The sequence below is a fragment of the Dasypus novemcinctus genome, chromosome 21 (genome assembly GCF_030445035.2).
Source record: "Dasypus novemcinctus isolate mDasNov1 chromosome 21, mDasNov1.1.hap2, whole genome shotgun sequence".
NCBI lineage: Eukaryota > Metazoa > Chordata > Mammalia > Cingulata > Dasypodidae > Dasypus > Dasypus novemcinctus.
In genome coordinates, this window is record NC_080693.1 from 24,971,312 (window position 1) to 24,994,517 (window position 23,206).

The window sequence follows — 23,206 nt, forward strand, 5'->3', positions numbered from 1 at the left end:
TCAATTTATGTGCTCCTAGAATTGGGCCTAACAGAAAATACTCTAGGTCTTTGAAGCAGTTGGGGATTTTACCCAGGAAATAAGAACTTACAAAATTGTTGGAAGGGCCAGAGAAGTATAATGGTCTGGGCTTCCAGGAGTGAGAGAATCTCTGCAGAACTGGCCCACTAAAGATCTGCTGCTTCTCTCTGCCATGATCAGGAAGCTGCTGAGCTATGTGCTGGCTCTAGGATCACTCCAACATTGTAGAGTTACAGGAGTAACGGAATAGAAAGGAAGATAGTGTGTATCCTTGATAAAACTCATACACATCCACAATAAAGAGGCCAATAGAATTAAGTGATAGAAAAATTAATTACAATATACAAAAAAAATGGACAATTAAGATAATGATCATGGGAAGCAGGCTTGGCCCAGTGGTTAGGGTGTTTGTCTACCACATGGGAGGTCCGAGGTTCAAACCCCAGGCCTCCTTGACCCGTGTGGAGCTGGCCTATGCGCAGTGCTGATGCGCGCAGGGAGTGCCATGCCACTCAGGGGTGACCCCCACGTAGGGGAGTCCTATGTGCAAGGAGTGTGCCCCGTGAGGAGAGCCGCCCAGCGCGAAAGAAAGTGCAGCCTGCCCAGGAATGGTGCCGCACACACGGAGAGCTGACACAGCAAGATGACGCAACAAAAAGAAACAGATTCCCGTGCCGCTGACAACAACAGAAGCGGACAAGGAGGAACATGCAGCAAATAGACATAGAGAACAGACAACTTGCGGGGGGGGAAGAGATAAAATAAAATAAATAAATCTTAAAAAAAAAAAGATAATGATCATGGCTAATCTTTATTGGGTGTTTTACTTTGTGTCTGGGAATTATCCTAAGTACTTAATATGTGCTAACTCTCTTGATTCTTCCAATAACCTTATAAAATAGAAACTATCCTAACCTCCTTTTTACAGATGAGGTAACAGGCAAAGGAAGGTATGTGCCCAAGGTCAAAGCTATTACAAAGTGGGACAGGCATTTATAGCTAAGCTCTTTCTTTTCTCCTGGACCTTGATGGATTTGAAGAAGACAAGGATAAAACCAGATGAGGTGATGACTCAAGAACTGGGGTACCATTGTTAAAATTAAAGAGTTTGAGAAGGAAACTGGCTTTAAGAGGGCATAATGAGAAAAGGAAAAAAAAAAAAAAGAGGGCATAGGCATAATGAGGTTTCTAGGTGTGCTTAGCTTGATATGGTGGGTGGCATCCTTTTAGAAATACCTAGATTTCTGAGCTATGCAAGAGGTCTCTGTACCTCAACACCTAAGGAAGTACCCCAAGGCAGTGATATATCTTCTTAATTAAAGATTTTGTCTATCTAGCCTTATACTTCTCTTTCTGCCATTCCCTGGCCTTGCATTGAGAAAGGGGATACCTTAACAAGAAGAGGAAGATGTAGCCCAATATCTTTGTCTTGGCTTTCTCCTAATGTCTTGTGTAGACCTGCTTTGATTGGCCACTATGATGGAAACAATATACTCCTTTACAAAATGGCAAAACCCAAACTTTTTTCCCCTTGTTACATTGCCTTTTTAACAGTTGCTTAATATTTTTTCTTTTGGCTGGCCATCTATTCTCAAGGCCCAGTTGTTTCAGCAGAATGACCTTGCCACCTTTCCTGGCTGATTAACTGACCTTCAAGGTATAGATTTGTCACAGTAAACGCTAACCCGCATCTGGCTTCCTCTGGACTGTCCACTTGCTCTTTTTTTTTTCTTAAAGATTTATTTTTATTTATTTAATTCCCCTCCCCTCCCCCGGTTGTCTGTTTTCTGTGTCTTTTTGCTGCGTCTTGTTTCTTTGTCCGCTTCTGTTGTCAGTGGCACGGGAAGTGTGGGCAGCGCCATTCCTCGGCAGGCTGCACTTTCTTTCGCGCTGGGCGGCTCTCCTTATGGGCGCACTCCTTGCGCGTGGGGCTCCCCTACGCGGGGGACACCCCTGCCTGGCGAGGCACTCCTTGCGTGCATCAGCACTGCGCATGGGCCAGCTCCACACGGGTCAAGGAGTCCACTTGCTCCCATGTGTCCACTTGCTCTTGGGCCCTTTTACCATCTACCTCTCTGTCCAAGGAGAGTTATTTTAATTTCAGAATACACTAGATATAATTAGTAAAGTAAAATCAACTAACTTCTACAGTTTCTGTTTATTCCAAAACCACGTAACTCCTGAAATGTACTCCAAAAGTGTTTTAGTTTCAGATTTCCCATAGCACTGCTCTCTCCATGGAGAAAGGACATGGGTTTGGGAGCCAGAGAGACAGCTCCCAGAATCCAAGTTCTGCTGCTTACTAGCTGTGATCCTGGGCAAGTTACTTATCTCTCAAGTCTCAACTTCCTCATCTGTAAACCAGGGATCTTAATGCCTACCCCACAGGGTTGTGGTGAGGATTAAGTGAGTTAACGTACATAAAGCACTGACTATAATAAGGCACACAGTAATTGGTAGCTGTTATTCCCAGGAAGTTCACCTATATATAGCCATTTCTCACTTCTGAGAATTCACTCAAGATGATTGCAAGGTGAGAGGATGCACAACCTGCATTATGACTAGCACCTTAAACTCAAACAGCAAACCACTGACATCAGTACTCTTGCTTCCTAGTAGTTAGCCCCATTCTTTACTTTTCCCAGCTTTATATAAATAAGCTCAACTCAGGCATGATCTGAAATGTTCAACACAGATAGGGTCTACTTTTCCAATCATGACAGATGTTACCTGGGTGCTGAACAATACCAAATCTCAGGAACTCCTGGAGAAGCATTCATTACTAAATAAAGAACACAAGGAAAGAGAAAGGAAACTAAAAAAAAAAAAAAAATCTGAGTGTCTATTCCAAGGACCCTGTATGGCACTGAACATTTTCCTGTACCGTATTTCATTTAATTCTCTCAACAACACTATAAATTAGCTTCTTCTAGTTAGGATGGCCATGTCCTGGCTTATGCCTGTTGCCCTAAGTGCCACCTTACTTACTTCTATTAGCCCTATCTGAAGAAATGGGAACTAAAGGAAGCTAAATATTCTGTGAGTGGCTATACAGCCAGAAGATTCTGTCCAACTGCAGTTGAATTTCTTCTAAGAAAATCCCATTCACACCTCATCCATATATAGCCTGGTTTCTCTAACAAAGTCATCATTGACCCACTCATTGCTAAATCCATGGGCACTTGAGATCTAATCTTACTTAACCTCTGTGCAACAGAAAGGAGTTTACAACTCCTTTCTTTCAAACTCTTTGGCTTCCAAGGCACCATTTTTTTTTTTCCTGGGTTTCTCTCACCTCTCTGACTTTCTTCTGAGTCTTCTTTACCTCCTCCCCTCCCTTAAATACTGTTCCTTCCAGACCCTCATCTCGTATCACACTGCATTCTCAAGGGGATCCCATCCTTGCCTTTGGTTACATCTGTGCCAACATCTATAGCTCCATATGTTTCAGGATCTTGTCCCATACATCTAACAATGTCTGAACATCTGCATTTGCGTGGTCTAAACTTGCCTCATACATCCAACTAAAAATTCGCCATCTTCCTCCCCAAACAAATTCCTTTCAGCCTTCTCAGTGGACTCACCTTCCTCCCAGTCACCCAGGCCAGGAGCCTTGCTGTCATCCTTGACTCTTGCCTCTCCCTCAGACCCTCCATTGAATATTGCTGACTGGTACAACTCCCTCCTAACTTCAATCTGTCTTCTCTGATCCTCTTGCCACTAACTTAGTTCAGGCCTTCACATCTCTCCTGGACTATTTCAGTAGCATCAACTGGTCTCCCTGTCTCCACTCCTTTTCACCATTCATTCTCCACATTCTAGTCAAGTTGCCTTTTTAAAAAGTACATCTGATCACTGTCATTCTACTTATAAAACCCTTACGTCTGAATTGTACACCTTAAAAAGGTGAATCTTATGGTATGTGAATTATATGTCAGTTAAAAAGAAAACATCCTGGTTTACAAAGCCTCACATGACTTGGTCTGGCCTCAACATTTCTCATTGCCCCACCCCTTCAATCTGGTCTCCTCTTCATCATGCTCTCTTCTTTCTGCCTCTGCATTTTCCACGCTGTTACCTTTGCATGTGTTGTTATTCTTTGCAGGAAGCATTCTCCCTGCCACCCCTCCCCTCACCCTCTCCTTCCTCTTCACTTGGCTAACTCCTTGTCCTTCAGGTCTTAGCTTTTTAAGATAATTCCCAGAAAGCCTTCTCAGATTTGTCAAGGACTGAATTAGGTGCTCCTGGTGTGTATTCCTGACACATTTTGTGCTTAACCCTTTTGTGGTATTTATCACATTATATTTGTTCATTCTGTGAGTATTTACTGAGTAACTGCTCTTGCCCAGGCACTGGGCTAGGTTCTTGGTATTCAGGGATATCTAAGAGACATGATTCCTGTCCCCAGGCAGATTATAGTCTAAAGGGAGGAAAATGGACATTAAACAACTAGTTACATAAATAATATTTAAATTATAATTATGTTTCAAGACACTCTTTGAGAGAGAGTGTCATGAGAGACTTGACATGACTGGAGGGACAGGAAGACTACTCTGAAAAGTGACATTTAAGCAGACTTTAAGGAGCAGGAGTTGGACAAATGAAGAGTGGAAGGTGGAGTGTTACAGAGAAACACCATACAGGAAGGTCCTGATGGAAGCCTACAGGAGTTTCAGGAACTGAAAGTCCAATGTGGGCCACAGGAAGTGTCTGGTGAAGTAAACAGGGAACAAATCATACAGGGCCTTGTGGACCATGGTAAGTGTTTCCTACTTCATCTGAAGAGGAATGGAGATCCATTGAAGACTTTGAACAAGGGGAGTGACATGACCGGATGTGTATTGTATTTTTTAAACTTTTTCAAAAGTAGTAAACTTTAGTTCAACTTCAAAGAATAAAATAACAGACAAAAGGCAGCTTAACAAGTTACAGAAGCATTACTTAAAAAAAAACCTGTCCAAGCACATTTATCTTATTTAATCCTGAAAACAAACTATTGTTTCAGTGTTCAGAAAGATGAATAAATGGGCACAGATTAGTTAAATGACATAACCACGGTCTCCTTGTTAATGAAGAAAACGAAAAAAGAAAAGTTCGATTATATTCACATCTCCTAAAACTAAATCCCATTTTCTTTTTTTGGCCCTTAGCTTTGACATAGTACCTTCTTTGCCTTTGCTTAAAAAATATTACAGGGTGGGGAAGCGGATTTGACCCAACGGATAGGGCGTCCACCTACCACATGGGAGGTCCAAGGTTCAAACCCAGGGCCTTCTGACCCATGTGATGAGCTGGCCCTTGCACAGTGCTGTTTGCAAGGAGTGCTGTGCCGCGCAGGGGTGCCCCCCGTGTAGAGGAGCCCCACGTGCAAGAAGTACACCCTGCGTTGAGCCGCCCCACATGAAAAAAGTACAGCCCGCCCAGGAGTGGCACCACACACATGGAGACCTGACACAGCAAGATGACCCAACAAAAAGGGACACAGATTCCTGGTGCCACCGACAAGAATACAAGTGGACACAGAAGAACACACAATGAATGGACACAGAGCAGACAATGGAGGGGCGGGAGTAAATAAAATAAATCTTTAAAAAAAAAATTCAATTCCTTTGGTCAATCTATCTTTATGCCAGTACCATGCTGTTTTTACCATTGTAGCTAAGTAATATGCTTTATTTTTTAAATATATTTTAAATTTATTTTTAAAAGACACTTAGATTACATAAAATGTTACCTAAAAAAAAATATAAGGGATTCCCATTTGTCCCACTCCCCACACTTCCCACTCTTCCCCACCTTAAGGAATTCTTTCATTAGTGTGGTCCATTCACTGCAATTGATGAACACATTTTGGAGCATTGCCACTAAGCATGGATTATAGTTTACATTGTAGTTTACACTCTCTCTCACTCAATTCTGTAGGTTATGGCAGGATTTATAATGGCCTGTATCTGTCATTGCAATTCATTCAGGACAATTCCAAGTCCTGAAAATGCCCGCATATTACACTTCTTTTTCCCTCTTCTTGACTTCAGCACCTCCAGTGGCCACTGTTTCTACATCAGTGATATAATTTCTTCCATTGCTAGAATCAGTAGTCTATAGTAGAATTATTTTATTTCCCAATCCTGAAGAATCTTGGATGGTGGTGCCCACTCCACCTCTAAATTGAGAGTGGGCTTCAATCCCATATGAATGATGGATGGGACTCTCCTGCTTGCAGTTGTAGACTTTCTCAGTTCTTTGGTGTGGTGGTTGTCCATCCTCACCTCCTTGTTGGTTGTCCTGGGGGAGTCCAGTGACCTGGAGAGTAGGTGTTGCAACTCTGTTGAGGCTCAGGACCCAGCTAGCACATGGATAACCCAGAGATTCAAGTCCCCTGGACTTTCACCTACCAAGAATATGCTTTAAAGTTGGTAAGTGAGAGGCCTCCGACTTCATTCTCTTTTAAGATATTTTTTGCTATTCAGGGGTCCTTACCTGTCCAGGTAAATCTGATAATTGGCTTTCCCCTTATCTTTCCAGATAAATTTGATAATTGGCTTTTCCAATTCTGCAAAATAGGCTGTTGGATTTTTATTGAGATTGCATTGAATCTGTAAATCAGTTTGGGTAGAATTGACATCTTAATGATATTTAGGTCTTCCAATCCATGAATGCAGAATGTCATTCCACTTGTTTGGGTCTTCTTTGGTTTCTTTTAGCAATGTTTGGTAGTTTTCTGAGTGTAAGTCCTTTATGTCTTAGGTTAAATTTACTCCTAAATATTTTTTTTTTTTAGTCACTATTATAAATGGAATTTTTTTTCTGACTCCCTTCTCAGTCTGCTCATTAGTAATGTGTAGAAATGCTATTGATTTTTGCATATTAATCTCATACCCTGCCACTTTGTTGAAATCATCTATTAGTTCCAGTAGCTTTGTTGTGGATTTTAAAGGAATTTCTAGGTATAGGATCAGTATAGGAATATAGGAAGAGTCTTACTTTTTCCTTTCCTATTTTGGTGCCCTTTATTTCTTTTCTTGCCTAATAGTTTGCTATTCTTTTTTGTAGTTCCCCCAGGTATGCAGTTAGGGCTTTGATTTGAACTCTTTCTTCTTTTCTATTGTAAGTAAGCATTGAGGGCTATAAATTTACCTCTCAGCACTGCCTTTGCTGTATCTGTTTTGATATGTTTTGTTCTTGTTTTCATTTGTCTCAAGCTATTTACTGATTTCTCTTGCAATTTCTTCTTTGACCCACTGATTATTTAAGAGTATATTGGGGAAGCGGACTTGGCCCAGTGGTTAGAGCATCCACCTACCACATGGGAGATCTGCAATTCAAACCCTGGGCCTCCTTGACCCTTGTGGAGCTGGCCCATGCGCAGTGCTGATGCGCGCAAGGAGTGCCCTGCCACACAGGGGTGTCCCCTGCGTAGGGGAGCCCCACGCACAAGGAGTGCACCCCACAGGGAGAGCTGCCCAGTGCGAAAGAAAGTGCAGCCTGCCCAGGAATGGCACCACACAAACGAAGAGCTGACACAACAAGATGACGCAACAAAAAGAAACACAGATTCCCGTGCTGCTGACAACAACAGAAGCGGACAAAGATGACGACACAGCAAATAGACACAGAGAACAGACAACCGGGGTGGAAGGGGAGAGAAATAAGTAAATAAATAAATCTTTTAAAAAAAAAGAGTGTATTGTTTAATCTCCATATACTTGTGAATTTTCCCTTTTTCTGCCTGTTATTGATTTCCAGCTTCATTCCATTATGATCTGAGGATGTGCTTTGTATAATCTCAATCATTTTAAATTTATTGAGATCTGTCTTATGATCTAACATATGGTCTATCCTGGAGAAAGATCCATGACCACTTGAGAAGAATTTATATTCTGCTGTTTTGGGGTGTAATGTTCTATAAATGTCTGTTAATTCTAGTTCATTTATCATATTATTCAAGCAGTTTCCTTATTTATCCTCTGTCCAGATGTGCTATCCAATGCTGAAGAATGGTGTACTGACATCTTCAATTATAATTGTAGAGACGTCTATTTTGCCCTTTAGTTTTGCCAGTGTGTGCTGCATTTATTTTGGGGCACCTAGGTTAGATGCATAAATATTTATTATTGTTACTTCTTCTTGGTGAATTGTCCCTTTTATTAATATATAGTGACCGTCTTCATCTCTTCAACACGTTTGGATTTAAAATCTATTTTGTCTGATATTATTATTACTACTCTGGATATTTTTTGATTTGTAAAGAATATCTTTTTCCATTCTTCCACTTTCAGCCTGATTGTGTCCTTGCATCTAAGGTGAGTCTCTTGGAGACAGCAAATAGATGGTTTTATCCATTCTGTTAGTCTGTGTCTTTTAATTGGGGAGTTCAATCCATTAACGTTCAAAGTTATTACTGTAAAGGCATTACTTACTTCATCCATTTTATCCCTTGGTTTTTCAAGGGATATCTTACTTGTTTAAGTGTCATATCTTACTATTGTCTGTCTTTTAACCCTTTTAGTTACTCTTTTTTTTTTTAAAAGATTTATTTATTTATTTAATTTCCCCCCCTCCCCTGGTTGTCTGTTCTCTGTGTCTGTTTGCTACATCTTGTTTCTTTGTCCGCTTCTGTTGTCGTCAGCGGCACGGGAAGTGTGGGCGGCGCCATTCCTGGGCAGGCTGCACTTTCTTTTCACGCTGGGCGGCTCTCCTCACGGGCGCACTCCTTGCGCGTGGGGCTCCCGCACGCGGGGGACACCCTTGTGTGGCAAGGCACTCCTTGCGCGCATCAGCACTGCGCATGGCCAGCTCCACACGGGTCAAGGAGGCCCGGGGTTTGAACCGCGGACCTCCCATGTGGTAGACGGACGCCCTAACCACTGGGCCAAAGTCCGTTTCCCTAGTTACTCTTATAATCTTCATTTCTATACCCTTTTCCAAGTTTCTTGACCTTGTCTTTTTCCTTTCTGGTTGCAGCACACCCTTTAGTATCTCTTGTAAATCTGGTCCCTTGATGACAAACTCAATTTTTGTTTGTCTGTGAAGACTTTAAACTCACCTTCATTTTTGAAGGACAGTTTTGTCAGAATAAGAAGTTTTGGCTGGCAGTTTTTCTCTTCAATGCCTTAAATATATCATATCACTGCCTTCTTGCCTCCATAGTTTTTGATGATAGATCAGCATTTATTCTTATTGAGGTTCCCTTTTAAGTAATACATGGATTTTCTCTTGCTGCTTTTAGAATCCTTTCTTTATGTCTGGCATTTGGCATTCTGAATAGTAGGTGACTCAGAGTAGGTCTGTTTGGATTTACTTTGTTTGGGGTGCATTGTCCTTGTTGAATATTGATATTCATGTCTTTCATAAATGTTGGAAAATTTTCAGCCATTATTTCCTCAAATATTCTTTCTCTTCCTTTTCAATTCTTTTCTCTTTCTGGGACACCTTTAACAAGTATATCTAAACATTTCACACTGTCATTCAGTTTCCTGAGACCTGTTCAATTTTTTTTCCATTCTTTTCTCTTTCTGTTCTTCTGTCTTTTCAAGTTCAGATGCTCTGTTCTCCAGTTCACTTTTTCTGTCCTCAGCCAATTCAAATATGCTATTGTATGCCTCTAATGTATTCTTTTCTTTAAAAGATTTATTTTATTTATTTCTCTCCCCTTCCTTGTTGTTTATACTTGTTGTCTGCTTAATGTATTATTAATCTCATCCATTGTGTCTTTTGTTCCCATAACCTCTTTTACTTTTCTTTGGAGGATTTCAAATTGTTCTTTATGCTGTCAATGTCTTCTTCTTTTTTAAATAAGAATGGGTGTGTAATGCTATGGAATACCACACACAGCATGGCTGGGTGCTGGCTATGTGATGCATTCATTTCCATGAGCTCTTTTATTCTATTCAGGTTTTCAAATTCTTCTTTGTGCTCATTCAGTGTCTTCTTGATGTCCTTTTTCTCTTTATGTATTTGTCTTTCAACTCATTAATTTAGTTTTAAAATTTTGTAGGCATGTCATTGATTATTTGTCTCAAATCCTGTGACTCATCTAGGGTTTTATGTTATTCCTTTGTTTGGGACATTTCTTCTATTACTTGGTGTGTCTTGTAATTTTTGGCTGATATCTAGGCAACTGGTTATGATGATGAGTTTGCTCTGATGCTCAATTTCTCTCTCTTTAATAGGTTTTTAGTGGCTGGAGGCTGGTGTTACTGACTGATTCTTGGTTCAATATGTTCTGGGTCTTTAGGATTATCCCTGTTGATCAAATTAGTGTCTCCTTAATATCCTTTATCTCTTTAGTCATATTTTCCTTCAACTCCTTGATTTAGGAGATTTGTGTGAACATCATTGATTAGTTGTCTTAAATCCTTTGTCTTATCAGGATTCTTGGTTTGTTCTTTTGGATGGGCCACTTATCTTACTGTTTCTTAGTATGACTTGTAATGTGTTGCTATCTGATTATGTTGCTGATTTTTCTCTGTTGGTCAGTTTCTCTCTCTTGCCTAGTGGTTTTGTTTCACAGCTCTTCTTTGACTGTTGGTTTGGTTTTTTCTAAAACTCTAAGATTGCCCTGTTTAAGTACCAAAACAGGGCCAGGGTCCCAGTAATGGGGTACAGATCAGATCAATGGAGCCTGGGAAAGGAACAAGAGAGACAAGTGTTGTCTTCCTTCACTTTACCAACTGGCCAGAAGATGGCATTCTTAGGCATAACTTTCCACAGAGTTGAATCAGTTTCCACTGACTGAATTTTCTGAGCCAGTGATTCAGAACTGGGCTAAGCTGTTTAAATTTGCTGAAGAGAACCACACTCAGCTTTCTGTCGCACCCTCCCTCTTCCCAGGGAGGACTATATCCTTTCCCCTCTCCTTTGGCTGCTCAGCTGCAGGTTTTACTTAGGCTGTTCACTTCAAGGGTGAGGGATGGGTGGCTTTCCCAAAGGTGGGGGCTAGTAACTCATATTTTCCTTTTGGCCTCTTCATTTCTCTGTTCCCCAATCCCTCCTGGACCATGTGTGTAGCACTCTCCTGTTCTGCAGATCCCCAAAGCAGCTTCCTCAAGCAATTTCTGCCCCCTTTTCCCCTGACGTGCAAAAGAGCTGTGCCCGGCCTGACCTACTCCAATACCATCTTCCCTGTAAATCAATGTTCATTAATTTTTTAAAATGATTGTTTCACTCTCATGTTTTACATCAAACTTCTGAATGATGTTCCCTTGGACATCATTTAAATAAACCTTGCTCTTATGTGTGCCCAATGTCAAAAACTTGTCATGGACTGTCATACAGTTAGCTGCATCCTTCTGAAGAATTTCAGTTACCCCATTGGAAAGCCTTTCATAGTTTAGTTTGGGCTCCTCTTCACTCTCTTTTTCCAGAGCAGATGCTGACTCTGTCTACAGCCTTTGCAGATACTACTGTCACTGCACCTCTACATCGCACCTGCTTCACCCAAATGTGCATTTTAAAAGTTCCTCCTGGCTGCTGTGTAAAATTGCAAGTAGGATGGCAAGTTAAGAGCTCACAAACTTCTTCTAATCTTCCACTAAACTGTAAGATCCTTGAGGGCAGAAATTGTGTCTTGTTAATTATTGTATCCAGAATTCAGCCTTGTACCTGACATTTAGCAGATGCTCATTATTTTTGTGTTTTGAATGAATTGAATAAATGGCTGATGGGACAAGTCCAACCTGGGTTTTCAAGAAAGACTTATCAACATCCCACCGCACCGCTGTCCCACCCCACCCCTGCCACCTACAAACCTTCAAAGACCACCTCTCTACCCCCACCCTAAATTGGATTTATAGCCCTCCTTTTGCCTCTAGTCCATCTACGGCCAGTTGAATTTTCCAAAATTGGCCACAGTATCTCACATTCACATGTTTTTCTTACAATGTCACTTTGACACTCTTCCCACTGAGGGGAGGTCAATTCCCTCCCCTAAGATTTGAGGCTAGGTCATAAAAGGTAATTCAACTTCCTCCTGGTTCTCTTGAAATGCTCACTCTTAGAACCTAGACACCAGGCTGTGAGGAAAACGGAGCTGCCCATGTAGAAGCACACACGGAGAAGAACCTAATAGTTACCATCACCTTGCCTGCCATGGGAGTGAGCCGTCTTGCAGATGGATCCTCCAACTCCCAGTCAATCCACCCCAGCTGACACTTTTTAGAGTAGAAATGAGCCGGCCTCACTAAACACTACCTGAGTTGCATATTCATCATTGAAATAAATGATGGCAGTTGTTTTAAGCCACTAAGTTTTGGGATGGCTTACTAAGCACCAATAGAGAACTGGAAGATCATTCTGCATTTGTCATGCACAGAGGTGATATAACTCAGTGTTAAGTGGGTAGTTTGTAGAGTGTGACTGGTTTGGTTCAAAGCTCAGGTCTGCTACTTACTAGTTGAATGACTTTCAGCAAGTTATTTAACCTCTCTGTGCTTTGGTTTCCTTCTTTTTTTAGGAGCTATTCCTGAAGGTTGTTGGGAGAATTAAGTGATTTAACACAGGTAAATGCAAATCTGCAAGTAATGCAGATCAGTCCTTGTACTTGACCATCACTCTCTCATGTGATTGTCTTCACAGCTTTTACTACTATCTGAAATGATCCTGTTTATTGTGTTTTATCCACCAGATTATAAGCTCCAATAAAGGAGGAACCTTCCTGTCCAATTCATTGCTGTATCCCCAGATCTAGAACATTCCCTGGCACAAAGTACTTAATAACTTTTTTTTTTAATGAATGAATGAAGAGGATTTTTCACACTATCTGTGGAAGTTATTGCTAGTGCCTACCCAGTGTCTATTCTACTTCCATAACAGTAGACCCTGCTTATTTTTTTTATGTCAATATAAAATACTCAATGTCCCAGGCTCCCTTGCAGCTAGGAGTGGTTGTCATGTAACATATTTCTGATCAATGAGATATAATCAAAGGTGTGCTAAGGAAGTCTGAAAAATTTTTGCCTTCTTGATGTTGGAACTGCCCTTTCTTCCTTCCCCTTTTCTTTTCTTCCCACAATACAGGCTGGAAGTAGAACAGCCAAGAAGGTGATAAGCATGAGGACAGAAGTGGGAAAACAGGAGAAGCTTGAGATATTGATGATCTACTGGAGTCACTACGTCACTAACTCCAGACCTTTTGTTATGTGAAAAAAATTAACCTTTTGTAAATAAGCCACAGCATTCTGACTTCTGTTACATGTAGCCAAATACATTCTCAACCAATATACTACAGTAGAGGAATATCTACCCTACTAAACTCTTCCTTAAGGGCAAGGCTATATATTTCATCTTCCTTGTTAATGCATAGGAAAATCAGGATTTAGCAGTAAATATTCCTCCTTCACTTAGTTATTCATCAGCTTTTATTTTAGTGCTTTCTACATGCGTAGAAGACTCACCAGTACTTAGGCTGCATATCTGTATTTTGAATGCCTGATCTTTAACTTTCAAGACAAAGTTAATTCAGGTTTCAAATTCTGTGTGCTTTCTCTACAGTTAAACTTCCATGTGATCTTTGTGACCCATCATAAAGTGGCTGTTTTCCCAATATCAACAAAATTATAAGGGTTCTCCCTAAACTCAGTGGTGGGGGCTGGGGACCTTACCCTTATCCTGAAGACATGATTGGATGTTACAATCCCAAGCCCAAATGACTGATCCCTCACTTACTCCAAGGCACATCCCTATCAAAATTTTGAGACAGTGGTAAAATGCTTCAAAGTAGTAATAAAGTTAGCCACAAATACGAAAGGTTTTAGGGATTTCTGTTATCAGAAGAGGGTGGATATAAAGCAAGTTGAGAACAGATCATTTAGACAGTGCCAGGAATCATGGGACTACATTATAGTGTCACTTCTGATATTTTACTTTTGAGGGTCTTTATTGTTTCTACATGTGTGTACACATGCATGCACACATGCTTCTTGGGGGAAGGGGATGGTTAGGTCATTTTGAGAATCTAACGGAAATCGTAGCACCTTCAAAATAATACATATCTGAACACATGCACACACACACACATAAATATTTAGAAAAAGTTTCAGGAGGTCCAGGTTAAGAATCCACCTGTGGCTTGCCATAAGGGTGGAAACTTTCTATACCATATATTTGGTCCTTTACCATGTACTATTTTCATTTACCTTTTTATGTATGTATGTTTTATCTCATTGAGGATAGGGCCTAGGAATTGAGACCTTTTACATATCTCTGTTATCCCAGTGATGTGTACATGTAGAAACCATGGCTTGTGGGAAATACTTGCCAGTTGAGTCCTTTGAAGCTACTATGGTTTACTAAGGATGCCAGCTTTTCTTTTCATACTCCATCCTCCACCCAACCTCCTTCCAAACCAAAAGAGATCATCCCAAGTCCTTGGACCCCATGCTCCTGTTCTATTTACATGCTAGGTTTGAGGCTGAGGCATTATGTACATACTTCTCATGCAAATATCCAGTCTTGGATATTTAGGGGAAAAGGCAGTGCCTAGTGGGAAGCTTTATTGAAAAAAAAGAAGAAAAGTCGATGTTATTGTATGTATTGTATTTAAAAATTTTTTATGTCTCTTTCCTTTCTCAGCTCTGCACCTCACCCTAGATACACCCACATCTGTAATTAGGAACCACTATTTTACATATCAATTCCCAAACTGCATGCCTTTCTTTGGCATGTGCTTGTGGAAAAATTAAAAGTAGGAATAAAACTAGAGCTAATAGAATGATGGCCATGTAGGTTTTATTTTTTCTTTGTTTGTTTCCTTTTTTTTCCCCCTGACTCCTCCCTCTCAACTATAAATCTCAAAGAGCCACTTCAATCCTAACCTGTTGGGTGCTTGGGGTTGTTCTGTCCCCCTGTCCCTGGCTCTCTAGGTGATTGCAGCCACCTGGTGGTCATATGGGGAAATGACAGGTGGATTACCCCAAGTAATTTTTGGTCTTGGAGCAGAGAAATGTGCTTACGGGTAGTCAGGGTCCAGACATCCTACTTCTTGGTCTCACCCTGCTGCCAGAACACAGCATCCCATCCAGTAGTTTTACAGACAGATGAATTCACTAACGTTTGAGTTCATTCAATCAAAATTTATTGAGCAGCAAATGTGTGCCCAGCACTGGAAATACAGCAATGAACAAGATCTCTGCCCTCATGAGCTTACAGTCTAGCAGCCAGCCAACCAACTGCATCCATAATTTTAAATTACAATTTTAATAAGTACTCTGAATGAAAAATGCATGGTGCTGGGAGATTTAACTGGGAGTCTTGATGTAGATGAGAAGTCAGGGAAGGCCCTGAGGAAGACACATTTAGGATCAGCTAGGTGAAGAATGGAAGGGAGAGTGAACCCTCCATTCTCTCCAGGGAAGAAAGAACAATTTGTGTGAAGGCTCTGAGGCAAGAAGACATTAAGGAATGGAAAGCCAGGGAACCAGGGTAGTCAGGGCCTGAATTATGCAAGGTTTTGAAATTTAGGGCTTTCTTCATAAAACATTTGGAAGCTCCTAAAGAATCTGAAGCAGGAAAGTTAGATGCTTAGGTTTGTTTTTCAAAGATCATTCTAACTGGTGTGTACAGGGTAGCAACAGAAATGAGGGACAGGTTAGGAAGCTTCCACGGCAGGCTGGGCAAGAGATGGTCTGGAGAAAAGAAGATGGATTCTAGAGGTATTTAGGAGTAGAATCTATTTGGAGAGTGACTAGATGTGTGGGGTGAGGGATGAGTCTCTGATAAGGTGAACTGAAGTAGGAGACTCCAGAAGAGGGGCAGGCTAGAACAGGAAAATGAGCACATCCCATACGCACAGCTCAGAGGCTGATGCTAGAGGGACTGCATAACTTTAGTTCTCAAATAGTTTAGGGTTTAACTGAGCAAAACAGATACAAAATGAATGTGAGTTAAACATCAAAATGATTGGTTCAGATGATTTATGAACTCCTGCATTGCAAGGAACTGAATGGGAGCCCTCAGTATGGATGTCTCCACCTTTGTTCATGTGTCTCATAGCCAGCCCCTCAGAAAACTCCCATGCAGCTCCTCAGGGTCTTACTGGGGCCACTCTCCACTATGCTGAGCCCTAGAGCCCATTGCCAGGAAGAAGCACTAACTTCTCCCTAATTCTTTTTTGCCTGTTGTCAGGAGGTTCAGCTGTTATTCTCATTCCCTTTCCCTGCTCAGGTTAAAGGCCACCAAATCTGACCTCTGCCCCCCATGGCTGTTCTCTTATAGTCACCAGGAGAGTTTTCTGGCTTACTTGGCTCCTCTCTTTACATTACCCATGGTAAGTCCATTCTTTAAGTCACCATTGTGCAAAGTCCACCCTGTTTTCCTTACCTTCCCTAAGTGGTCTGGTGTATCCTAAACATACTGTTCTCTGTGTCCCCTTTTTGTTCCCTTATCCAAACATCTCAATACCCTGGCCTTTTCTCCCACCCTATAGTTTTTCCTGGAGTAAGTAAATTCTCACCTCTTTGCCTCAAAAAATCAGAAGAAAAATCTTGAAGAAAGTAGCCTCAAGAGCTATTGCTTAGCTGACACTTCCTCTTCCCTGATTCCTCTGCTGCCACTGGAGAACTCTGCTAACTCCCTTTCAAAGACAATCACTGCAGAGAAAAGTGGCTGACTATATAATAGGCCTACAATTCTCTATTGTGCTACTGCCCTAGAACAAACCGACATCCCGAACACTTGATCTGAGCATAGTGGTTACAAATGTTAGCATGCGATTAGATTTTGAGAAGAACATGGACCTTGAAGTTGGGCAGACTTGGATCTGCAACCCGCCAGGATTATTTGTAACTAGTATGTCTTCATGCTATGAACTATTTCTAAGCTTCAGAAGACTCATCTGTAAAATAGGGATAATGGCAGTCACCTGATGATGTAGTACCCAGCATGATGTCCAGACTGAATTACCTGGTAACCATTTACTTTCTTTCTTCACCTGGGGCTTAGCTGCCAAATACTATTTTAAGAAGGGAGATAAGCCAGTTTTATGTGGTCAATTATGGCCATTTCCTATTCCTCTCTTTGTAAATCTCATCTTCCTGCAGCTCCCATTTCCATCATCACCAAAAGAGTTCTTCCACCCCTCATCCCTGTGTAGGACTTCTCTTTTACTGTAAAAAAGTTCTGACAGATCTATCTAACCATTCTCTTCTATATCTTCCTAATCCAAGATATCTTTGTCTTCCTGTATCATTCCTAAAAATTAACTCACTTCTAGCATCCTTCCTAACTTTCTCAGAGCAAATTGTAATGGAGCTAAGGAACAGGACCTTTAGACTGAAGGGCATAAGAACCGCAGGCCAGATCCAAGAGGGGTATGGAGGTCTAGGTCCAGGCTCCCCCCATCTCTTCGGGGCCCAGAAACAGCTCAACTGAAAGTATGCTCTGAGTCTACATCAACGTAACAACTCCTTCCTTATAGTTCAGTAAGGTCATCGTTGAAGTAGAGCAGTAATGCAGGTATGTGGAGTGTACCGTCCATATTGAGCAAGTCAAACTCTTCATCCTCATCCCGGATCCCATTCTCCTCCAGAGTAAAGTCCATGTTCAGGTTCTTCCCTTCATATTTCCATGTGTAGCTGGCAGCATGTGAGTTATAGGGAAGATAGCGGTGTAGGATTTCCCACATTGACTCCATAGCCCCCACCTGGAGAACATGGAAGTACCCCACCCCAAGAATTCTGGATGGAGTGTGTGTATATACACACACACACCCCACAAGCAGAGGCCAAGAGCTAAGAGATGATAGAGCTGGGATCAGAGTGCCTCCCTTGGCAGACAGCAGCTTCAGGCACTCCCACGGTCCCAGAAATTAAGTTGAAGTGCTAACATGTAATGAATGGCCCCAAAGCCCTATCTTCATGTCAGCCACTTCTAACAGACAGATGGGCCTGAAGGGTCAAAGCCACTCCTCCCTCACTTCATCCCTAAATAGAGCAGACTAATAGTCTCCTTGCTGTCCAAAACACAGCAACGTAAGAGCTCCCATGGCTGGCCATCACTAAGATGCACAAACTGCTACCCTGGGCCTATGAAAGACCTGTGACCCAGATGCTCCTGGAGGCCCCAGCCCTGACCTCAGTGGTTGCCTTCCTCAGTCGCTAAAGGGGGAGAAAATACAGCTCCCACCGGTTATGGAGAGCTTATAGCCTGATGATCACCGGGAGATCTGCTTGGATCCCCAGTACCCCTAATTTGCCCCCAGCTCCCAGGTCTCACCTCTAATGTTTGCTCCTGCGACGTAAGCGTGTTAATGATGCGGATGTTCCGGGTCTTGGCGGACAGCCGCCCCACCTCGTAACGCGACTCACGCCACCAGGGCTTCCCGAAATCATTGGCCCAGTCAGAACGGGGCAGCTGAGGTGGGATGTGCACGAAGCGGCCCCGCGGGGTACGGTACATCCGGCAGCCGGTCAGCGGATCTATGTGCTTGCGGATCTTTAAAGCGGGTATGGGGTTCGCAGCAAGTCACTATCTTGGGCTCTGGCCTAGTCCCCGCTTGTTCTTCCCACACCCACCAGCCAGCCCCCCACCCCCACTCCGGTTCCAGCAGAACTCACGTCTCTAGTCTTTGAGTCAAACCAATGGCTGATGTCCTGGCCTGCAACTTCCACGATGGGTTTCAGCAGCAGGTCCCCTGGGAAGGAGCAGCCGCTGTCACTGCCGGCCATCCAAGAACCAGGCACCCCCAAACACACACACAGATCCTGGCCCAATGTGGCCCTTACCCTTGTATTCCTGTGCCAACGGCGTCAGGTCGTACACGTAGCCCAGGTAAGACACCCAGAGGTCTTCGGGTCGGTTGTGTTGGGCCACCTCCGCCGGCGTGAAATAACGACGCTGGAAAAACTCAAAGTCTGGCCCAGGCACTAGTCCCCGGCGTGGCATAGCGTTAGTTCTATCGGGCATAGGCTCCCTTAGTTGCTTCCTTGCTCCTCAGCACGCACACATTACTGACATCCTCCCTCTGCGTCAAGAAACTAAGGGGAGTGCGTTTCTCCGCTGACATGGAAACCATTGTCCTTCTTCGGCCACCGTCCACTGAGCTCAAACACTGGGGGCGAGAAGGGACTTGGATTACGTGAGCTAGCGGGAAATGTCTGATTCCGGACTCGGACAATAGAGTCCAAATAATTGAGTTGCGTCCTCAGGGGAGTAACGAATGCCCTCCATTTCAACTCAGACTGGACTGGGCTACAGGACATATCTAAGGCTATCTGGCGAAGCAGAAAAGCACGGGGGAGGGGAGAATGAGCAAGTACCCTCGCTCATTTCCAGGCTTCCTGAAGAATGTGTAAGAAACTAGAGGTGTATTTCTCGCGATATTTTAAGACATCCAGCCTCAGTAAGCCACGGCTCAGAAAAAGTAGAAGCTCGCGATATCTCTGCGGTTGCCAAGGAGACTAGGAGGAAGAGGAGGAGAAGAGGTGATCTCGCGAAAGAAAAGTGGTCGGGAGAGCTCGCGAGATCTCAGACCACTGGACTCGAAAGGTTCTCAGGAAGTTGAAGGGCCTGAAGAAGGCCCCAGGGCAAATGGCCGGAGCTGGGCCGACCATGCTGCTGCGAGAAGAGAATGGCTGTTGCAGCCGGCGTCAGAGCAGCTCCAGCGCCGGGGTTAGCGCGAGCTCGGGTTCTGGGATTGAGGGGCAATCGAGCAGCAAGCGGGGGGACGGGCGGGAGGGACTGCCGCTTCCGGGCTTCGTGGGAGCGCCCCGCGGGCTGCCGGGAGCTGTGGTTCCGCCGACTGGCGGGCGGGCAGCTGGGGTTGCGCGGTCTGAGCGCGTGTCCCGCCCCGCGCAGGACTCGGACGGAGAGCGCGAGGATTCGCCGGCTGCGCGCGCCCGCCAGCAGCTGGAGGCGCTGCTCAACAAGACCATGCGCATTCGCATGACAGACGGGCGAACACTGGTCGGCTGCTTCCTCTGCACCGACCGCGATTGCAATGTCATCCTGGGCTCAGCGCAAGAGTTCCTCAAGCCGTCGGGTCAGTGTCCGAGGAATGCAGCCGGGCCTCGCGGAAGGCCCTTTTTTCCTTCAGGCCCCGGCTGCATCCCTTGAGTCGTGGGTCAGAAAGGGCGGGGCTGACCCTGGCCTGCTTCCTTGATGTTCCGACCCTTCTTTCCAGATTCCTTCTCTGCCGGGGAGCCCCGTGTGCTGGGCCTGGCCATGGTACCTGGACACCACATCGTTTCTATTGAGGTGCAAAGGGAGAGCCTGGCGGGTCCTCCGTATCTCTGATCACGAATCGAGCGTGTCACCCAGACCTCATTAAATCTGTGATGGAAGCGGCCTGTGACTACGTATAGCCGCGATGCCTGGGCAGGGGGTTGCATGCCCCACTCCTAGAGGAAGGGAATTATCTGAGGTCCCAACCCTCTTTCCCCAACCTGGACGTCTGGAGATACCAAAGGTTACCTCGGGTTCGGAGGTGGGGATGGGGGACCGGCTGAGCTGCGGATAAACAGCCCCCAGGGTGGGCCCCTGCTTCTTCCCTCCCACGCTGCTCCAGGATTGTGGCCGGGAGGGGGTTTCATCCGGCTCCGGAAGACCCATTGTTTCCCTCTCCGGCCTGGCAACACCGAGTTCCTTTGAGCTGGGGTCAGAGAACGGGCTCCGGTCCCCAAGGGGAGCAGGGCAAGCGACCGAGACCCGGGCCCCTTCCACTCTATTGATGGAGGAGGTGACCCTGAGGCCAGGGACAGAGCTCTGGGATCTATTCAGGAAGGATGTGCTAAATGCGATAAGGGAAGGCGGATGCCGAAGGATGTCCCATCCGCGCACGTGTAATCCCGCACGCGTTGTTTCCCTGCTCCCGGACGTAGGACCGGGGTGGTAGTATTTTTGCCGCCCCAATGTTCACCAGATCTCTGGAGCGCATTTGCTTCTTCAATTCTTTATTGATGTGTGATCACGCCTTCTCCGGCCCCGCCTCCCTCCCCAGCCGCTCCCTCCCCAGCCCCGTAAATGCTAGAGTAGCTGCTCCAGGAGGGAGGGCACAGGTTCAGTTGTCGTATTCACAATGAAGGGGCCTGTGTGTGCAGGGTCCAGCCCAGATGTTCAGGGTTTAGATGTGGGAAGTGAGTTTTCCGGGGGTGTGACGACTTTTCACCAGCACTGGGTCCACAAACGACGCTGCTGTTCAGAGGGCTGCGGGGACCGGCTCTGGCAGGAGCGGGGACAGGGCAGGTATCCCGGGCTTTCCAGGCCAAGGGCCGACGGAGTAAGGGTAGTCGTCAGGGTTGTTTTTGAATGGAGAGTCCTCAGACCCAGACCTTTCCTGATGCGGGAAGGGTCTGGGACCCTGGCGTGGCCCGGGTTTGCCGCGGCTGCGGGGTGCGCCGGCGCCGATAGAGGGCTCGGCTGTAGGGCACGAGGCAGTCGGCCAGGCGGAGGCGCAGGCAGAGGCGTCGGTAGCTGGCCAGGGCAAGCACGAGCAGCGGCACGAGGAGCAGGAAGCCGGTGACCAGCAGGGCTGTGAAGCCCGGGTCCCGCAGGTGCGCGGTGCAAGGGGGTGCCTGGGAGCGCAGGAACTGGGGGAGAAGGCGGTGTCAGGCCCTGGCGGACTTGGGCCGGTTGTGCATGGGGAGAGGAGGAGTTGTGGCCCAGAGACCCCCCATTACCAGCCTCACCACCCACACCCACGCTCACCTGGGAGTGACAGAGGAAGCCGAAGCCCAGCATGGTGACAGCGGGTAGCAGGATGGTCCCCAGAACCAGAGCCAGCAGGAGCAGGTTGAAGGCAGCCACCAGCAGGTTCTGGGCCGTTACCAGCACAGCGCAGGCCCAGCAGTCCAGAGGGTCCCGGGGCTCAGGGCCGCCGCCAGGCACCGGTCGTTGTGCCCCGGGGACATCCGCCATGGCCCGCTGCTTCCCGCCCGCCTGGTCCGCAGCCCTTATAGCCCTTTTATCAGCCCCTCCCCCGGCCCGGCCTCCTGCCACCCCCCCTTATCCTGGAATGCAGCTCTAGGATTAGGCACCCCCATCCCGAGGAGCAGAGCTCTGGACATTCCACAGGCGCCTCCGGGGAGGGGCTCGCCCTCGCCCTGCCGTCCCTCCCCACCCATCAATCATGCCCTGCCGCCCCCTCCCAGAGCTCGCCCTGCCATCACCAGCACGTGGCCAAAACCAGGATTTTTTCTGCTTTTATTTTTAATATTAATATTCTCACACAAAAATCACCGAAAATAAGGGTAGGGTGGGAAGACCCCTCTGCCCCTGGGGCAGAGAGACAGTGCAGTGCGAGGGGGCGGGACTGTAAACCCCCCACCCCTCCGCAGCCCCAGCGTGGAGGAGAAAAAACAAAACAAAACAAAAACCCACCAAAATAAAGCCCCAGAGAAACCCAGGGGTGTCCCTGCCCCAGTGATGCCCTGGCCCTGGGCTGTTTTCACACTTAAGAAAAAAAAAAAAAAAGTCCGTGTTTAAAATTGGCCGGGGCTGGGAAGGACGGGGTTCCTTTTCCTCATAGTTCTTTTCTTTAAAACTTTTAAAATTTTTTATTTTATTTTATTTTTTTTACAAAATACCATTTCAGTTCCCACTTCTTCCCCTACAGTACAGGAGTCGCTCACCCTCAGGCGGGGTCGGGGTCGGGTCGGGAGTGGGGGGCCTGGTCCGAGAAAGTGCAGGACGTCGGGGAGGGGAGCGGGTTTGAGCACCATGAGCGCCCGGCTGGAGCCGCGGGCGGGCGGAGGCGGACAGGCGGGCCCGGACACACTGGGGCGCAGGGAGGGCCCGGGGCGGGCGGTCCCGGGAGGGGCGGGTGGGCGGGCTTGGGGGTGCGGGAGGTCGGGTTTTCCCAAAAATGAATAAATAGAGGTGAGTGGGACTGTTATAAATTAAAACCAAAAAAACAGAAAATACAAATCATAACCAAGTGAATAAACAGAGACATGTACAGGGGTCACAGCTAGCATCGGAAGTAAAAAAGGGTTCTGGGGAGGGGTAAAGCCCATAGAAAGAATCTCATTAGAAACCTCGGCTGCCGCAACGTCTATGTACACACGCGCCGCGCACTCGGCGCCGGGCGGCGGCTGGCAGGCGTGAGGAACCCGTATGTGACCCCCGCCGCGCCGGAGCCTGGTCCTTGTGTCTGCTGCTAGAAAGGCCAAAGTCGGTGAGGGGAGGCGCCGGCGGGCGAGGAGCTGCCCGCCCCCTCCCCCGCCTCCCGTTTTTTTTTTTTTTTTTTCCTTTT

General features: G+C 45.6%; 3 protein-coding genes and 1 long non-coding RNA gene across 6 annotated transcripts in view; 2 read left to right on the top strand and 2 right to left on the bottom strand.

Annotated features, from left to right (window-relative positions):
* LOC105746086 (uncharacterized) overlaps nt 1-13,188 on the top strand; it is a 33,204-nt gene extending 20,016 nt beyond the window's left edge. For both annotated transcript variants that reach the window (XR_011646793.1, XR_011646792.1), the window contains exons 3-4: nt 12,476-12,521; nt 13,039-13,188. This is a non-coding gene — a long non-coding RNA (uncharacterized lncRNA). The remainder of the gene's footprint in view (nt 1-12,475; nt 12,522-13,038) is intronic.
* A 1,883-nt stretch (nt 13,189-15,071) lies between these two features.
* On the bottom strand, nt 15,072-19,427 carry CYB5D1 (cytochrome b5 domain containing 1). Of its 2 annotated transcripts, none has more exons than XM_004458119.5 (4): nt 18,741-19,427; nt 18,573-18,649; nt 18,232-18,450; nt 15,072-17,591 (listed from the first exon to the last, which is right to left on the bottom strand). In XM_004458119.5, exons 1-4 carry the CDS (start codon nt 18,919-18,921, stop codon nt 17,574-17,576), a joined length of 495 nt encoding a protein of 164 aa, XP_004458176.1. In that variant the 5' UTR covers nt 18,922-19,427; the 3' UTR covers nt 15,072-17,573. The 2 variants fall into 2 exon arrangements, with proteins under 2 accessions (XP_004458176.1, XP_004458175.1); XM_004458118.5 differs by having other exon boundaries at nt 15,072-17,659.
* Nucleotides 19,428-19,492: 65 nt separating this feature from the next.
* Nucleotides 19,493-20,301, top strand: NAA38 (N-alpha-acetyltransferase 38, NatC auxiliary subunit). Its single transcript, XM_058283573.1, has 3 exons — nt 19,493-19,626; nt 19,813-19,996; nt 20,138-20,301. Exons 1-3 carry the CDS (start codon nt 19,546-19,548, stop codon nt 20,248-20,250), a joined length of 378 nt encoding a protein of 125 aa, XP_058139556.1. The 5' UTR covers nt 19,493-19,545; the 3' UTR covers nt 20,251-20,301.
* Nucleotides 20,302-21,139: 838 nt separating this feature from the next.
* On the bottom strand, nt 21,140-21,921 carry TMEM88 (transmembrane protein 88). Its single transcript, XM_004458132.4, has 2 exons — nt 21,661-21,921; nt 21,140-21,542 (listed from the first exon to the last, which is right to left on the bottom strand). Exons 1-2 carry the CDS (start codon nt 21,868-21,870, stop codon nt 21,273-21,275), a joined length of 480 nt encoding a protein of 159 aa, XP_004458189.1. The 5' UTR covers nt 21,871-21,921; the 3' UTR covers nt 21,140-21,272.
* Between the last annotated feature and the right edge of the window lie 1,285 nt (nt 21,922-23,206).